Raw genomic sequence first — 14,501 nt, forward strand, 5'->3', positions numbered from 1 at the left:
GACCTATCTAAACTTCCTGAACTTTTGTACAGTTTGTACTTAGATTGACCTGGATCTAAGTGTAATGTCCGCACCTGGGCGGCCTAAGTTAGATAGGGTAACTGTTTTTAATGCAATCTAACCTCCTCCATATCTCCCTGAATGTCTGTACCTAGCCTTTCTGTAATTATTAAATAACAAGTCAGATGTGGCATGTTAGGTCACCTCCCTGTGCTTTGGTGCTTTGTTGTATCTTTCCACTAATTTAGCCTGTTATTCTTGGTACTAGTAGTATCAGCTCCCCTCCCCCAAATTCCTTTTGTTTCAGATAAAAGAAGGAAATGAAATGAAGGAGTGAACAGGAAGCTCCATCACTTGCTGCCATGCATTATCTGATCAAAATCCAAATGATCACTTGGCCATGCCAATTAAGCACCAGATGGACAGATCTGATAAAGCAAAGCCAACTCCCAACATTTATAATTTGTGAGCTGTCAGATTGTATATGCCCTATCCAGAACAGTTTAGCAGGTTCAAGTTTTCAGATGAATAACCAGATACATACAAATTTTATTACAAGGATTTTTAAATGTTGATCAAATCATACATTGCCTCCTATGCAGAAGAATGCAGAGAAATGCATTTGCTAGGGATCATAAAGCAATTGCTTTTTACTTTTTATTTTCAACTTGCTGGCCTTAAAGGAATTTAAATTGTTTTCCAGATACCCAGTAAAGAACCCTGTCAGTATTCTGAATGGACTTGTAAACCATTACACTTGGATTTTAGAAATGAAAATCTTAAAAAATAAATTAGGTTTAATCCATGAAAAAAACCTACTTACTACAATATGTTGAATGTCCTTCATGGCCTATTTTTCAAGTACTTAATTTTATTTCAATTTATTATTCATCTGTGAAACTCTAGGAATGCTTAGCTACTTTATTTACAAGGTATTTTAGAAAAATCTCTAAAAGTTAAATTCAAAATAATAACTATCCCCCCCACCCTTTCCATCTTCCAAAATTCTGCCTTTTCTAAAAGGACTAGTTGTTCCCTGAGCAGAAGTAACTCAAAGAGGCCTCTACAAGAGCAAAGACAGTTAAGATTGAAGTTCAGTTTCCTAAAAAATGATGTAAGACTTAGACTATGGAAGCCTGCAATGTATAAAAGATTAATAATAATTTTACATTAAATAGTCATTAGATAAAATCTGTGTACAGATATAAACTTCTAGGCTAGAGAGTCATGTCAATTTGTGTTCTTGCTCTATCTTGTTGAATGAATCTTCAAGTACACCATGTAAAATCAACTAGCTTCAACAGGAGTGTGAGAGACTTCCCTTGGGCTCCTCATTCTATAATAGCCTACATCCCAGTGGGCAGGGCACGCCTTGGGGCAGTGAGAAATATAGGTTTGAATTCCCTCACCAAGAAGAAGCAAATGGGCCTCTTACATCTTTAGTGCTGTAGACAGCCAGCTACTAGATAAAAGAGAGCAGTAGCAGCTCCTGCTTCAGCTGTCCTTTGAAGGAAAAGCCAGCTTCATTTTGTGTGGAGTCTGATCCGTTAGGTGTGGACTAAGTATACTCTGAGTATGTCTACTAGGGCTGTGTGAAGCTTTGGTCCCTGATTTGATTTGGTGGAGATTCAGCCCAATTTGGTGGCCAAATCTCTTAATCTGAATTGAATCAGGAGACCCTTTAATCTGTCTGAATCGAATCGGAGCCCCCTGAATCAATTCGGAGAGAGTTGGAAAAATTCAGAGATTTGGACATAGACACAGCTTTAAACATTTTTTCTACAGACCACAAGGTAGCAGGCGGCTCGTGAATGCTGAGATGCTGGGGCAGATGGAGCATCCCACAGGAGCACAGGGGGCTCTCCAGCGCACTCGGCAGCAGACCTGGAAATGGAACAGAAGCACTTCCGGTCCACTTCCGGGTCCACCGGGAAGCGTGCGGGGGCCTGCCCCGTGGCCCCTTGGCTTGGCTACTGGTGCCTCTTGGGTCTGACCTAGGGTCCCCCCGTGGCCAATCGCCAAGCTGGGAGGGCACGGAGGGCATGGGGGAGCCCCCTGTGCATTCCCCTGCAGACCCAGAGGTGGACTGACAGCCACGTATGGTACCTTGAGGTATGTAGAAAAAACATTTAAAGCTGTGACTATGACTGAATCACTGATTCTCCAAATCAGCAGTGAATCTTCAGATTCGGATTCGGCTGAATCAAATCAGGGACAGTGATCCAAATCAACAAATCGAATCACTGTCCCTGATTCAGGCCAAATCCGAACTGAATTGAATATAGCTCGTTTCACACACCCCTAATGCCTACCAGTATGAGACCCTCCAGCAAGATAGGTAGAGGAATGCATAGTTTATTGATCCTGACTGGCCCTAGTATGAACTAGGTGCTGAGTCAAAGACAGAGGTGTTTGTGGATAGAGTTTCAGGCACCTGAAGAACTTTGATATAAAACATTTAGGCACTTCCATGATTAGCTAACAGTTTGAACTGGCAAGTTTTGAGTATCACAATTTTGGACTTAATTGCCTAAATCCCATCAATGTTCTACAATAGGTGCCTTACTCCTTTTATAGAGACAGGGCAAAAACCCTTAGAGTTTTCCTATTCTTTACTTTTTAACAGCTATTTTTGAGTGCTTGCCTTCTCCACAGATTTTTTTTTTGTTTCAAATAATTTACAACCCTGTTATATCTTTTTATATCCCAGATGGAAAACTGTCAATCAATATACCTTAATTTCTTTATTCTGTTTCTTTCCATGATAGGCTGCAGAAATAGCAAGGGCTGCTGTATATGAAGCAATATAAAGAGAAGAAAATACAGCTAGGTTTATATTATGTGCAACAGCATAAACTTACATTGAAATCTCCAGGATGTTGCTGTGACTGGATTTCACCCTTATGTTTTTTGCTGGAGGAGATGGAAGGTAACAGACTGCTGCCATTAGGTCTACTGGAAGAAGTTAAATCATTGCTGGAGTATTTGTGTTTTGATGCATCCGAGAGGGGTGAGATGGGTGACCGAAGCATTTTCTCATTTTTATTTATTGGTATTGCCAAGCTGGAAATGGAAATTACAGCAATGGAGTGTCACAAAGATTCCTTTGAAAAAGGTAAATGTTTTATGTATTACCAATTTAATAAATTAAAAACCTGCTGGTAAGATCAAGTCTACTGGTATTTGGAAACAAGTTTACAGTATTAGGATCAAAAGTTAATTTGCAAATTTGGGTTATGTTTCTCCTCTTTTCCTCTAGGGTAAATTATAATTCCAGAGTTAATAAAAAGTCTATGTAGTACCTGAAAAATATAGAGAGATAAATAGGTTGTTCCTCACTGTCACTTAAGAGAGAGTTGAAAAAGAAGACTAGCCTTTAAAGTGTAAGTTTAGGCTATTGAACTCTATTTCACGATTACAGGTGACAATTTATAGGCCACGGCAATAAAACCATGTGTAAACTAAGACAGGGAATGTGCTAGAAAATGACTGGGACATTTCTGTGTGTAAAGATCAGGCTTTGGCAGTGCAGTTTACCCTAATTTGGTGCAGGCTCCGAGGACAAAGAAATATAGACTATTGTAACAAAGAAAAGCATGCAAATGATGGAAAGAAAGAAGTGTGTACCGATGCATTCTCCAAAGAAGAAGGTTACACTACAGAAATAATTTGTGGCCTTCCATTTGTTTTAGAGAAGCCACAACTAAGAAGAAAGCTGAGCAGACAGCAAGAATGGCAATATGCTCAAAAAAGTTTACTTATACTAATCAATTTGAAGAAAATATTTAACTGAAAATGTTAATGTAATGCACACAGTACAGTATAGGAATTTTTTGAGAGACAAGCCTCATTGAGCCTAGAATTGCAATTAGTAGTGGGCAAAGTATTTTTTACCCAATATCTTTCCTTGCCATAGTTTCCTATTTCAGCCTTTTACCACTTTATTGGGACAATTCTCATTTCTTTACAGAAATACTGTAAGACAGTAGACACTTAATGTAACTGCAGAAGTGACAATCGTAGAAAATATACTTTATTTCACCATATCACTTTAGAGAACAGAGCTAATTAAATGTGCTCTTACCACATGTATGTTCATTTATCTTGCAAGGCTTTAAAAACTGGAGGTTGGAGAAGCCATAGATCATAATTTAGAACCTTTTAGACCTTCATTGGTTCTATAATGTAGTATTTTTAAAGTATGGCTTAAGTAATTTTGTTTTAATGAGCAACACTTTTGATGAAAGTGAGAGTCAGGGTAAGTAAATGGACAGTCACAATCTTCTTGTAAGAAAAATAAAGTATTTAAATGTTAATTTGGTATGTGTAGGAACCTCTAGCTGATGTTGTAATTTTTCTTCCTCTTTTCAAATAGGAACCTTGTCCTATGTGGCAAAAAGCCGGGTTCATACATCATACATCATTAGTCTAGGGAAGAAAAGACTGAAAGGGGATTTCATAGCATTCTTCAAGTACCTGAAGGGTGGTTCACCCAAAGAGGATGGAGGTAGAGTGTTCTTAGTGGTGGCAGATGACAGAACAAGGAGCAACGGTCTCAAGTTGCAGCAAGGGAAGTTTAGGCTAAATACTAGGAAAAAATTTCTGACTAGGAGGGTAGTAAAACACCTGAACAGGTTACCCAGATTGGTTGGGGAATCCCCATCCTTGGAGGTTTTTAAGACCTGGCTAGACAAAACCTTGGCTAGGATGATCTAGTTGGGGATGGTTCTGCTTTGAGCAAGGGGTTGGACTAGATCAGAGGTTCCCAACCCCTGGGCCACAGCCTGGTACCAGGCCGTGAAGTGTTGGCTGCCAGTCTGCAGGAGGATTGGCTGCCGGACTGAAAGTCCGGAAGTGACCGCCAGACTGCAGAGCAGCAGTCAAGCCTTTTTTATAGTAAGTATGCTTTATACTAAGTATAAAAAAGGGTTGGCTGCCACTCCGCAGTATGCCGGTCACTTCCAGACTGCAGTTTGCCGGTCCTCATTTTGCCGGTCCATGGTCACTTCTGGTCTGTGGACCGTTTTGTGGTCACTTCCGGTACACAGTTTGCCAGTCCACGATCTAAAAAGTTTGGGGACCCCTGGGTTAGATGACCTGGTGAGGTTGTGTCCAACCTTAATTTTCTATGATTCCCAGGGACTAAGGCTAACATAACCAGAAGGTACTGCAGCCTCTTTGGCACTACAACTACTTGAAGAAGGATTATCAAGTGGCTAGATGTTAGGGTGCAACTGGGGAGACTTAGGTTTGATTTCCACTGCGCTACAGACTTTATACATGACCTTAGGCAAACTGCTTAGGGTATATCTACACTGCAGACTTCAGCACTGCAGACACCCAAAGTACAAAAAACAGTTTAGTTGCAGCAACACAAGGTAATTTGTCCGTGCTGCTGAGGCCAGACTTTTCTCCATGCCCAGGCTAGCACATTTAGAGGCAGTTCGGTATCACTATACTAAGTAGTAGTCTCCAGGATTCACATATCCTTGGTCAGTCTGTGCCATAATTCCCCACCTGTAAATTGAAGATATTAGCCCTTCTCTACCTCACATCAGCGGTTCATGTTAAAGACATGCACAGAAGGGAATTGGTGAGTATTTATTCACCAAGGCGCCCCCAGGGGTTACAAGAAACAATGGCCACAAGCTAGCAGAGAGCAGATTTAGATTGGACATTAGGAAGAACTTCTTTACAGTTAGAGTGGCCAAGGTCTGGAATGGGCTCCCAAGGGAGGTGGTGCTCTCCCCTACCCTGGGGGTCTTCAAGAGGAGGTTAGACGAGTATCTAGCTGGGGTCATCTAGACCCAGCACTCTTTCCTGCTTATGCAGGGGGTCGGACTCGATGATCTATTGAGGTCCCTTCTGACCCTTTCATCTATGAACCTATGAACATGAAGTGCTATGGTAATTGGAGTCGTATAATACCAGAGGACTGGAGGGTAATATAAAGGTGGGGGCCAGGGGAGAACTAGAGGGAAGAAAGGAAGTTTTATGAACTTATGTGTTGCCCTTTCACTATACAACTGTTAATCTGAATGCATTTGATGTGAAGCACATGGGGTGTGTCCCCAAGACCACACACGTGTGGTTCGTGGCACTGCAACTCACACATGCAACACATGCAGGCATTTTCTGCATTGCTAGTTTGTAGCATGGTGGGTATTTTTGACAGTGGGAGATCCTGGTATAAAAAAAACCCATGCCAGAAAAAGCAGGGCAGTGCATGTGGCTGCAGCATGCAGCTCCTGAAACTGGATCTGAGTGCGCCTCTGCACACCCAGATCACTGCTGCTGGAGCCCTTGGAGGCCCCCAGAACCCGAGGTGCTGGTCTCTGCCTCCCTTACCTCACCCAGGGCAACTTGCTGTGCACCAGAGTGCGCATGCAGGGGCATTTCGCGGGGACAACTAGCAGCAGTACAAATACATGCCACTGCTAATTGTTCCTGGGGAATGCACGTTCCCACTCACGGGGGTGCGCCCAGTGTGTTTTTATTTCTTGGAGCTGTGAAACAAACCCTACAGCATAACTAGCTCAATCACTTCCATGCATGTCTGATTATGATAATCACTTGCTCCTTGAGAATGAACGTGCTGTGAAACATGACATTTTGGTAACAGGAAGGGTATGCCTACATCCAGTGAACCACAACAAACTATCCTATTACATGTATTATTTTTACTGTCACATATGTAACTTATATGAAAAAAACAAGTTGAATGCAGATTCTTGAACATAGAAACTCAAATATCTTTTGTTTCTCATGTTTTTTCCAATATGATGATTTTTCAGCTCCCATAGTGCTGAATAAAGACTTATTATAAATGAATTCAATAAATGTTAATGATTGTTTTGAATTAGAAGTTATATAAATTACAAAGTACTTCAGTGTAGTGCACCCACACTATAAAATACAATAGAAAAAGATTTGTTAGGTTTATCAATGAGCCACATATACTAAGCCTTGTGCAACTGAACTGTAAGATGCATGACTAAAATTGGTTGCTGGAAACTGCTCAAGATTGATATGACAGATTGATAGTATCGCTGCTTGTCCAAATCTATGCAAAGAAATAGGTGGATTTTCATCATTCATATTGCGTATTGAGTCTTTTGGAAATTTAGCTATTTTTATCACCATATGGAGTTGTGTGACCTCAGCAGTTATACAAAACTACACCACTTGTAATCTTTAAAGTATCCTGTCCACATTATACTTGGGAGTGGGGTATTCTAGGCGTCAACTCAAATACCTTTCTTTACCTTTTCCTTTGATCATGTAGATTATTACATTTAAATTCAGATATAAACAAGTTTTAAATTTGAATCTCATGACACTATAGTGGAGAAAAAGAGGTCAAAGGATCATAGTCTATTTGAACAAATGCCCAGAACATAATACCTAAGAATATAGTAATGTCTCAGCTGATAATGCCATTGTTGCTGTAATTATTCGATCCAGAATCTTGGCACTTGAACTTACAGTTTCTTTGTGTAATAGAACAAAAATATGTCAGGAGCTGTTACCTTGTTCATTAAACCAAAAGGAGAACAAACACATTCAGATAATTTTACACATAACATGATAATTAAAAAAATCTGTCCCATTAAATGCCAAATTATACACCGCATTAAGATTCAATTAGTTGTAGAGACTGAGTTTTAAATGATAAGGAGAATGCATACCTATTTTCATTTATGTTGCAATGATTTGTTGTTGAAATACTTTGGGCAGAGGCAATTAATCGTGAAGAACACTCTCGCTCTAAATGAGGCTTCTTGCTCTCCCTGTGCTCCTCTTCATTTTCACACTGAATGAAGAGAAAAAGATCATTTATTGCATTTGATAGATGACACTAGATCTGTCTACACAACCACAGGATACTGGGTATTACAGAAAATGGTCTGTATTTGGGTGTACCCTATCTTACTGCACTCATTTATTCCACAAACTATACACCTTACAGATTTCAAACAAGATAGGTAGCTGTGCTAGTCTGAAGTCAGACAGATGCCTTGCTCATGAAAGCCTGTGCACCTCAGATTCAGTTATTTTACAGTATGCATTTCTACCCTGTCTTCTGCTTTAACAAGATCATCCCAAAAGACTTAAAATTGAAAGAGACAACATTCAAAGGCATAGGAAAGAGAATACAATTTAAAAAAACGTTTTGGGCATTTTATACCCCCTTTTTGCTTATTTCTTCTACATTTTTCTTTTACTCCTCCTTAAATCTCACACCTCTTCACTATATGTTTCCCTTCTCTCCCTCATTGTTCCCTGAATCTTTTGTTCCCCACTGTTCCTCTTTGTGTTCATCCTAAATTCCCCAAGCTTTAATCTCTTTCTTTGTGTTCCCACAACCCCCTTCAAGCTCTTACTGGTTTCCTGACTTGCCTATCTCTTCAGTGTGCCATGTATGCTTTATGTCTCTAGTTTATCCATAATTTGGAAGGCACTGTGTTGCCCGTAATGGTAAAGTCTGTTTCTTCTTTTGCCTTTGTATCATCATCATCATCATTTTATATGTATTTGTATTATGTAAATGCAATCTATTTATACAGTGCACCTTAAGAATTTACAAGGCTGACACTGATCTGTAATGAGCAAAATCCTGGTTCCTTGGGTACGTAGCCTCACACCAAGTTTTCTGTCACTCCTTGGGCATTCCTGGTTTCTCTCCCATCACTGTGCACTGTACAATTGCTACATTGCATACTAATTCCTGGCCAATGTACACAGACAAATTCCTTTGAAATTATGGCAGCGTTGGAGTGATGTTGCAGCCATGGTGATTTGGGAATATGTGAGAGAGGAGTTCTTTGGGTGATATCTTTTATTGGACCAACTGCATATAATTTTGAAATTATGAACACTGGGAGGAGCTCTCTATCATGACCACACTATGTTTAGAAAGCACCCAGGGCAGTATATGCATAGGCAGAACTAGGTGGGGCACAAGTAGGGCAGCAGTTTTGAGCACTGACTTAGATGGGCTTCCAGTATGGCTCTCTTCCCTAGAAGTTTTTGTCAGGCAAGCACAGCCCCAAGCCCAGCCGTTTCTCTGAGGGCCTGTGGGGTGGAAGGAAACACCCACCATCCAGGAGGCTTAGTCATAGGAGGCACATCCCTGTGTCCTGTAGAAATGTGGGGAGCAGCAGGAGTTGGGTCAGCCAGGGCAGGTAACGTTGCTGCCCAAGTGAGGAAAGCTGAGGCAGGTAAGACTCCTCTCCCTCCCCCACCTTTCCTTCTGCCCCACTGCCAAATGTTCAGCACATTTCCCCCTCCGTCCCCTGCTCCAGGCACTTGATATGCCTCTGCTCCAGGGTTCAGATTAACATTGACATAAATAAAGGCACAGTGAAGCTGCTTTAACTGATGTAAAGCAGATGCCTCTCTGCAGCAAAAGGAATATATATGGGGCCGTGCTGGGGGCAGAAAGGCAGAAGGAAGAGCAGTTATTTTGCAAGCTGGAGGTGACTAGAGAGCTGCCATGCTCTCATCCCACCCCAATTAGATAGCACTAGTGCATGTAGAGCAAGCCTGGGGCAAAATTATGACCTCAGTTATATAGGTACAATGCCCTCGGTTAAAGAGGTTGCGCTATTGTAACAGAGGGAAGTTGTAGACCCCAAATGGATCATGAACTCACAAGCTCCCATAAAAGAAGTTTCTCAGTGAAGTCACAGGGATATCTGGGCTGGGAGGGCTTTATTTGCATCTCGAGAGGGACATAGTGGCTCGCTCTCCTGCCTTTCTTCCATATAAAGAGCTAATGAAACATGACATTGACTTTGACTAGACAACGCCCACTCCACTTTAAGACAGAAGCATCACCTCCAGATGCTTAGATTCTGGGAGCCAAAAATAGCAAAGGTGCCATTTTTATGAGGAAAGAAAGAGAGAGAGTGCCAACAGAAAATGCTGTCATATGAGGCCCTGACTTTAGGGTAATACTGCTCTAGACTATTCCCCCCCAGCGCTTGAATGATTGTTTGGGTCAAAAACACACACACAGTTGAGGAGTGAGTGGTCATGAAACATCACTTCAAAATTTCAATTCAAATGGGATATTACTATTAAATGCAGGATACATATATCAAGTGCACTGTTTGGCTAATTGATATATCAGGACAAGGCAGAAAAACACAATAAACACTATGCAATTTCCCCCTGAAGTTCCTACGTAATCTGAAAAAAGCCAGAAAGCCTACCTTGCGTTTCCTTCTAGATTTTGGTAAAACCTTTTCCGCTGGTGGGTCAATACTGTTATTCTGGTGAATGCTGGCTACTTCTTTTGCTCCAGTGCTCATTGCCAATGGCTCCTCAGGTGAACGCTCTGGAATCCTGGACAAAAGAGTCAAATCAATTTTGACCCACAGTGATTTTACCTCATCGCTGTCTTTCAGAGGAGACAGGAGCTCATTCCTACCAAAAGGAACCAGGGTGTAAAATTGTTCCTCCAGCTCCTTTGCTATTTCATTACTAGTCCTGGCATTAATGGAGCCAAAGGCACTGCAGCTGCTGTTGGTTTTGTTGGAGTTACTGCTCCCAGAGTCCTTCAACCTCTGGTCATTTCCAGCTGAAGCAGAGGCCACAGTCTGAGGTTTAGGGAGAGAATAGTCCTCTTGTTCGGATTCTGAATCTGAATCGGAGGAAGAGGAGGATGATGAAGACTCTGTCTCGATAAATTCCCTGGATTTAGGTGCTGTTTTGCTTGGCCCCCGGGTACGTCTCTTTTCGCATGTAGTGACAGAGCGGGGCTCTTTCCTGTGCCCAGTTCTGTTGCTGCAGGGCCTGGCTTTAGGTTGCTCACAGATGTTATTTTCTAAAAATCCTTGGCTCAGGGTGAGATCCTCAGATGTATGGCAGTTCAAAGCATCTCCACCAGAGGTCCTCTCTGTCCTTCTTGGCTGTTTTTTACAGATTGGCTTTCTCTGAGGGCCGCTGTCTCCAGAAGCAGCAGCAACAGCAGCGAGAGGTGATTTCTGCTTCCCTCCTTTATTGCCTGGTGCTTTATTAGCAGTTCTAGGCCTCAGCTCCTCTTTGCTGGCATTCTTAATTTCTTTGTCTCTGAGGTCTGTTTGGCAAATATCTGGTAATTTCTCACACTCCTGTCCTTCCTCCTTTATCCTGCTGTAATACTGATTACTCTCCAGTCCATGGTTATCATTTTGGCTAAGAATAGGCGTTTTGTGAGGATTAACTTTATTTAGCCATTTATCCAGTTGCCACTTGTTTGATGATGGTTGTTCAGGCTGAAAGCAAATCAAACAAAACAGTATTTAATAAAATTCCAGCTGCAAGGCATGACTTCACTGTCTGTGTCTTTATACTCTTGGTGTGCCTGGGCTCTCTACATGGTCAGAGTGCAAATAACTAAATTACAGGGATTGTATTTAAAAAAAAAATCTGGTTCTGTTATTCTTATCACACAGCTAAAGGCTTTAGCTCCCAAATTAACCATTACTTGGTACTTTGGGTTGCAAATGCAGCACCTCCAGCTCGCGGATGGAATCCGAGGGGAAAAAAGAGAAATGATGCAGAAGTCAAAAAGGTAGTTAAAGAGATATAGTACATTCTGTTGGCACGGCACATTTAAGTTTACTGTATTTATTGGGGTACCCAGTCATGAAGCTGAATCATAGTCCTCTGTTATTTATAGGAGCATTGATTTTAGGAACAGATATGAATCATGAATGTAGAGGCTGGGGGACACTGGGTGTGATGATATTTTCAGTTTGAATGAGGTTGGGAAGGAGGACAGCTACAGTGATTCATAATTCCTAAAGATGATTCATGCAGTGCTACTGGCACCAGCTTTACTGGGAAATGCTTCCAAGTTTCCAAATGAAAGAAAACATAATGCTGCTAGAAAGACAGAAAGAAGAAAAGGGTAAAATTCAGGCTAAAGAATGAAGGAAACGGCCGGGGGGGAAGAGATATGTATTCTGTGCCTTGTAATACTGCTTGAAAAATAAAAATGTGTATAGTGAATACAAGGGAAGCTTAATTAAATTTTTGAGCTAACCTTATTGGTACTATTGGTCTTCTCTGGTATACAGACACAAGATCACCCAAACATTTTGTGTGGGGAGATACTGTCAGTTACTCATTTAACACATATTGAATACCAGTTAGTTTTTTTCCCCCTGTGTTCCTGTCACAACATGATCAAGTTTTAAGAGAGCATCTAAAATATAATGGTGTTTGGACAGTGAAGAAGTGGGATAATTATGATTTCAAATGCAGCTATGGCTAAGAAAATGCAATTTCACAATAATGTGCAAGTGCTTTCTAGTGCTTCTTGCAATCAGTAATTTGAATGAAATGAAATGAGTGGGTGTGGAACAAGACTGTAAGGCATGATGGAGCAAAATAATACCTTCAATTATATCCCTGAAGTCCCACTGGAGCTGAGGTTTAGATGTTGTCTCATTTACCGTGCTTTGGACTAGAGCTGGAAAAGGCCAAATTCTGACTCCACTGCAGTCAACGGGCAAAATTCATAAAGACCACAATGGGACCCAAATTTGACTCTATGTCCTATTACACTTCATATGAGTAATTCTTGTGCATGTTATGAAACCGACACAATACAATCTTCAGCTAAGTACTGCTCTCCATTTTGGTCAGGAAGAATGTGGCCTAAGGTGTCCTTTTAGTGAATCGGCCACTACCTCCTGAGTATATACTTAGTTGCCTCAAGTGCATTTTTTCAGAAACACCTCCTAGCTTCACAACAGACATCACAAATCCTCATATCATATTTCACACTATGTATCTTCTCTGACCTGTAAAATTGAAAACATATGGCCAACTTTTATCCTGAGTTCTGCACCACCAAATCCATTGAATACTGGCTCCGTGTTTTCCAAATTATAATTACTGTATTTACTTGAATACAAGATGAGGTGTCTTCCTCCATACAGAACAGGGAAACCCCGCCCTTGTCTTTTATTCACATACAAGGAAATCTCATCAAATACACTGTCTATCATTAAGCTGCTGCCAAATGCAGCATGTGCCCAGCCATGGAAACCAACTATGAAGTTGTTTTAAATGCAGCCAATGAGCATGACTATAAAACACATGACCCATATGGGGCAAACATGCTGTTGGGAACCTTTTTTATTTTTCTGTGTGGCCCTTAAAAACAACAGGCAGTTGCTCCCCCAGGAGAAAACTGGTATTAAGTCTGGAGGTACTGCAATACCAGGCTGGTACTGAGATGCCAGAACCAGCCCTGATACCCTCCCTTGGTGCCAAAAATTCTTGATCTTAGCCAAAAGATGGAAGATGCTGATGGGAACCTACCATAAAGATACAGTCCATCTGTATAAAATATATGGTAGTGCCCATTGAGCACAGTCCCTCTCAGTGCTGACTCTCTTGCAAGTCATGGTGAGCCACCACACAGAATACATGTCAACTTCCTTTTCCATCCCACAGTTAAGTTGCATCTTTCTTTCCCAGTTCCAATGATTCCTATTTCTTCACCAGCCTTAAATGTCTGGCAAACATTACCAAATTCAGCCCCAAACAGTTTGCCCATAATCCTTCTGTTGGTCCCCATCTCAGTCTGTCACTTACGATTAGTGTGGCTCAGCCCACCATGAGATGGAGCTGTATAAAGCTGCCCTGTGTCTCATCTGCATACAAATTTTTGGAGCATCCCAGGACTTGTGAGAAGAACACCCAGGTTCAATCATAAGTGGGGGAACATGGATCCTTTGTTAGGGGGTGGTATTTGTAGTTCATACACACATAGTCAGCAGTACTGAGCTGTGGGGTCACCATGACTTGACATGCTATTGACTCTGCTGGGGTCCAACCCAGTGTACTATATGGTAAATCATGAGCCTTTTGGCTTTGGACTAATATTATGTATAGTTTGTACTACATATAAATAGGCACAAAAGTTATGCTTAAAAGTGTGTTTATGGAGTAGTTGTACTAAAACTTGCAGCAGTTTCAAAAATGCACTATGCCTCAATTCGGGATGAACTAAGGGTGCATCTACACAAGATGCTGCAGCACTGTAGTAACACACTTATGGCACTGTAGTGTCCATTGGCAAAAACTGTGATGCTATGTTGCTGTAGTAATGTGCTCCTTCATTATAGTGTGTTGCTACAGCGACATAGTGACCAAAAATAACCGTGCACAGATGGCACAGTGCAGTATGGACTGTTACTGTATACATTTTTAAATATAGTCACTAAGCATGGGAATAGACCTATTAAGTGACAACTGCTGTGTCCACTCATAGCATCTGATGAAGTAAGCTGTTGCTTACAAAAGCTTATGCTTTTTGGATTTAGTCTATAAAGTGCAACTCTACCCTGCTTTCAGTGTTCTCAGCTTCTTAAGAATATGAGATACAGCTGGGAACAAGATGCTTCTATTCACAAGTTAAACATATGGTAAAGGGATGTGTCATGGCAACTTTGGGGTTGTCTATACCCCAACAGTGGCAGGTTGAGGGAAGGTGAGTA

General features: G+C 41.3%; 1 protein-coding gene across 4 annotated transcripts in view; it reads right to left on the reverse strand.

The window, feature by feature from the left end:
- Window positions 1-14,501, reverse strand: part of LOC102563459 (ALF transcription elongation factor 3) — a 252,046-nt gene that overhangs the window by 57,903 nt on the left and 179,642 nt on the right. For all 4 annotated transcript variants that reach the window (XM_059720988.1, XM_059720987.1, XM_059720990.1 and 1 more), the window contains 3 exons: window positions 10,218-11,261; window positions 7,689-7,813; window positions 2,862-3,063 (listed from right to left, as the gene is read on the reverse strand). In XM_059720988.1, coding sequence (XP_059576971.1) covers window positions 2,862-3,063; window positions 7,689-7,813; window positions 10,218-11,261 — 1,371 coding nt within the window. The remainder of the gene's footprint in view (window positions 1-2,861; window positions 3,064-7,688; window positions 7,814-10,217; window positions 11,262-14,501) is intronic.

The sequence above is a fragment of the Alligator mississippiensis genome, chromosome 1 (assembly GCF_030867095.1).
Source record: "Alligator mississippiensis isolate rAllMis1 chromosome 1, rAllMis1, whole genome shotgun sequence".
Taxonomy (NCBI): domain Eukaryota; kingdom Metazoa; phylum Chordata; order Crocodylia; family Alligatoridae; genus Alligator; species Alligator mississippiensis.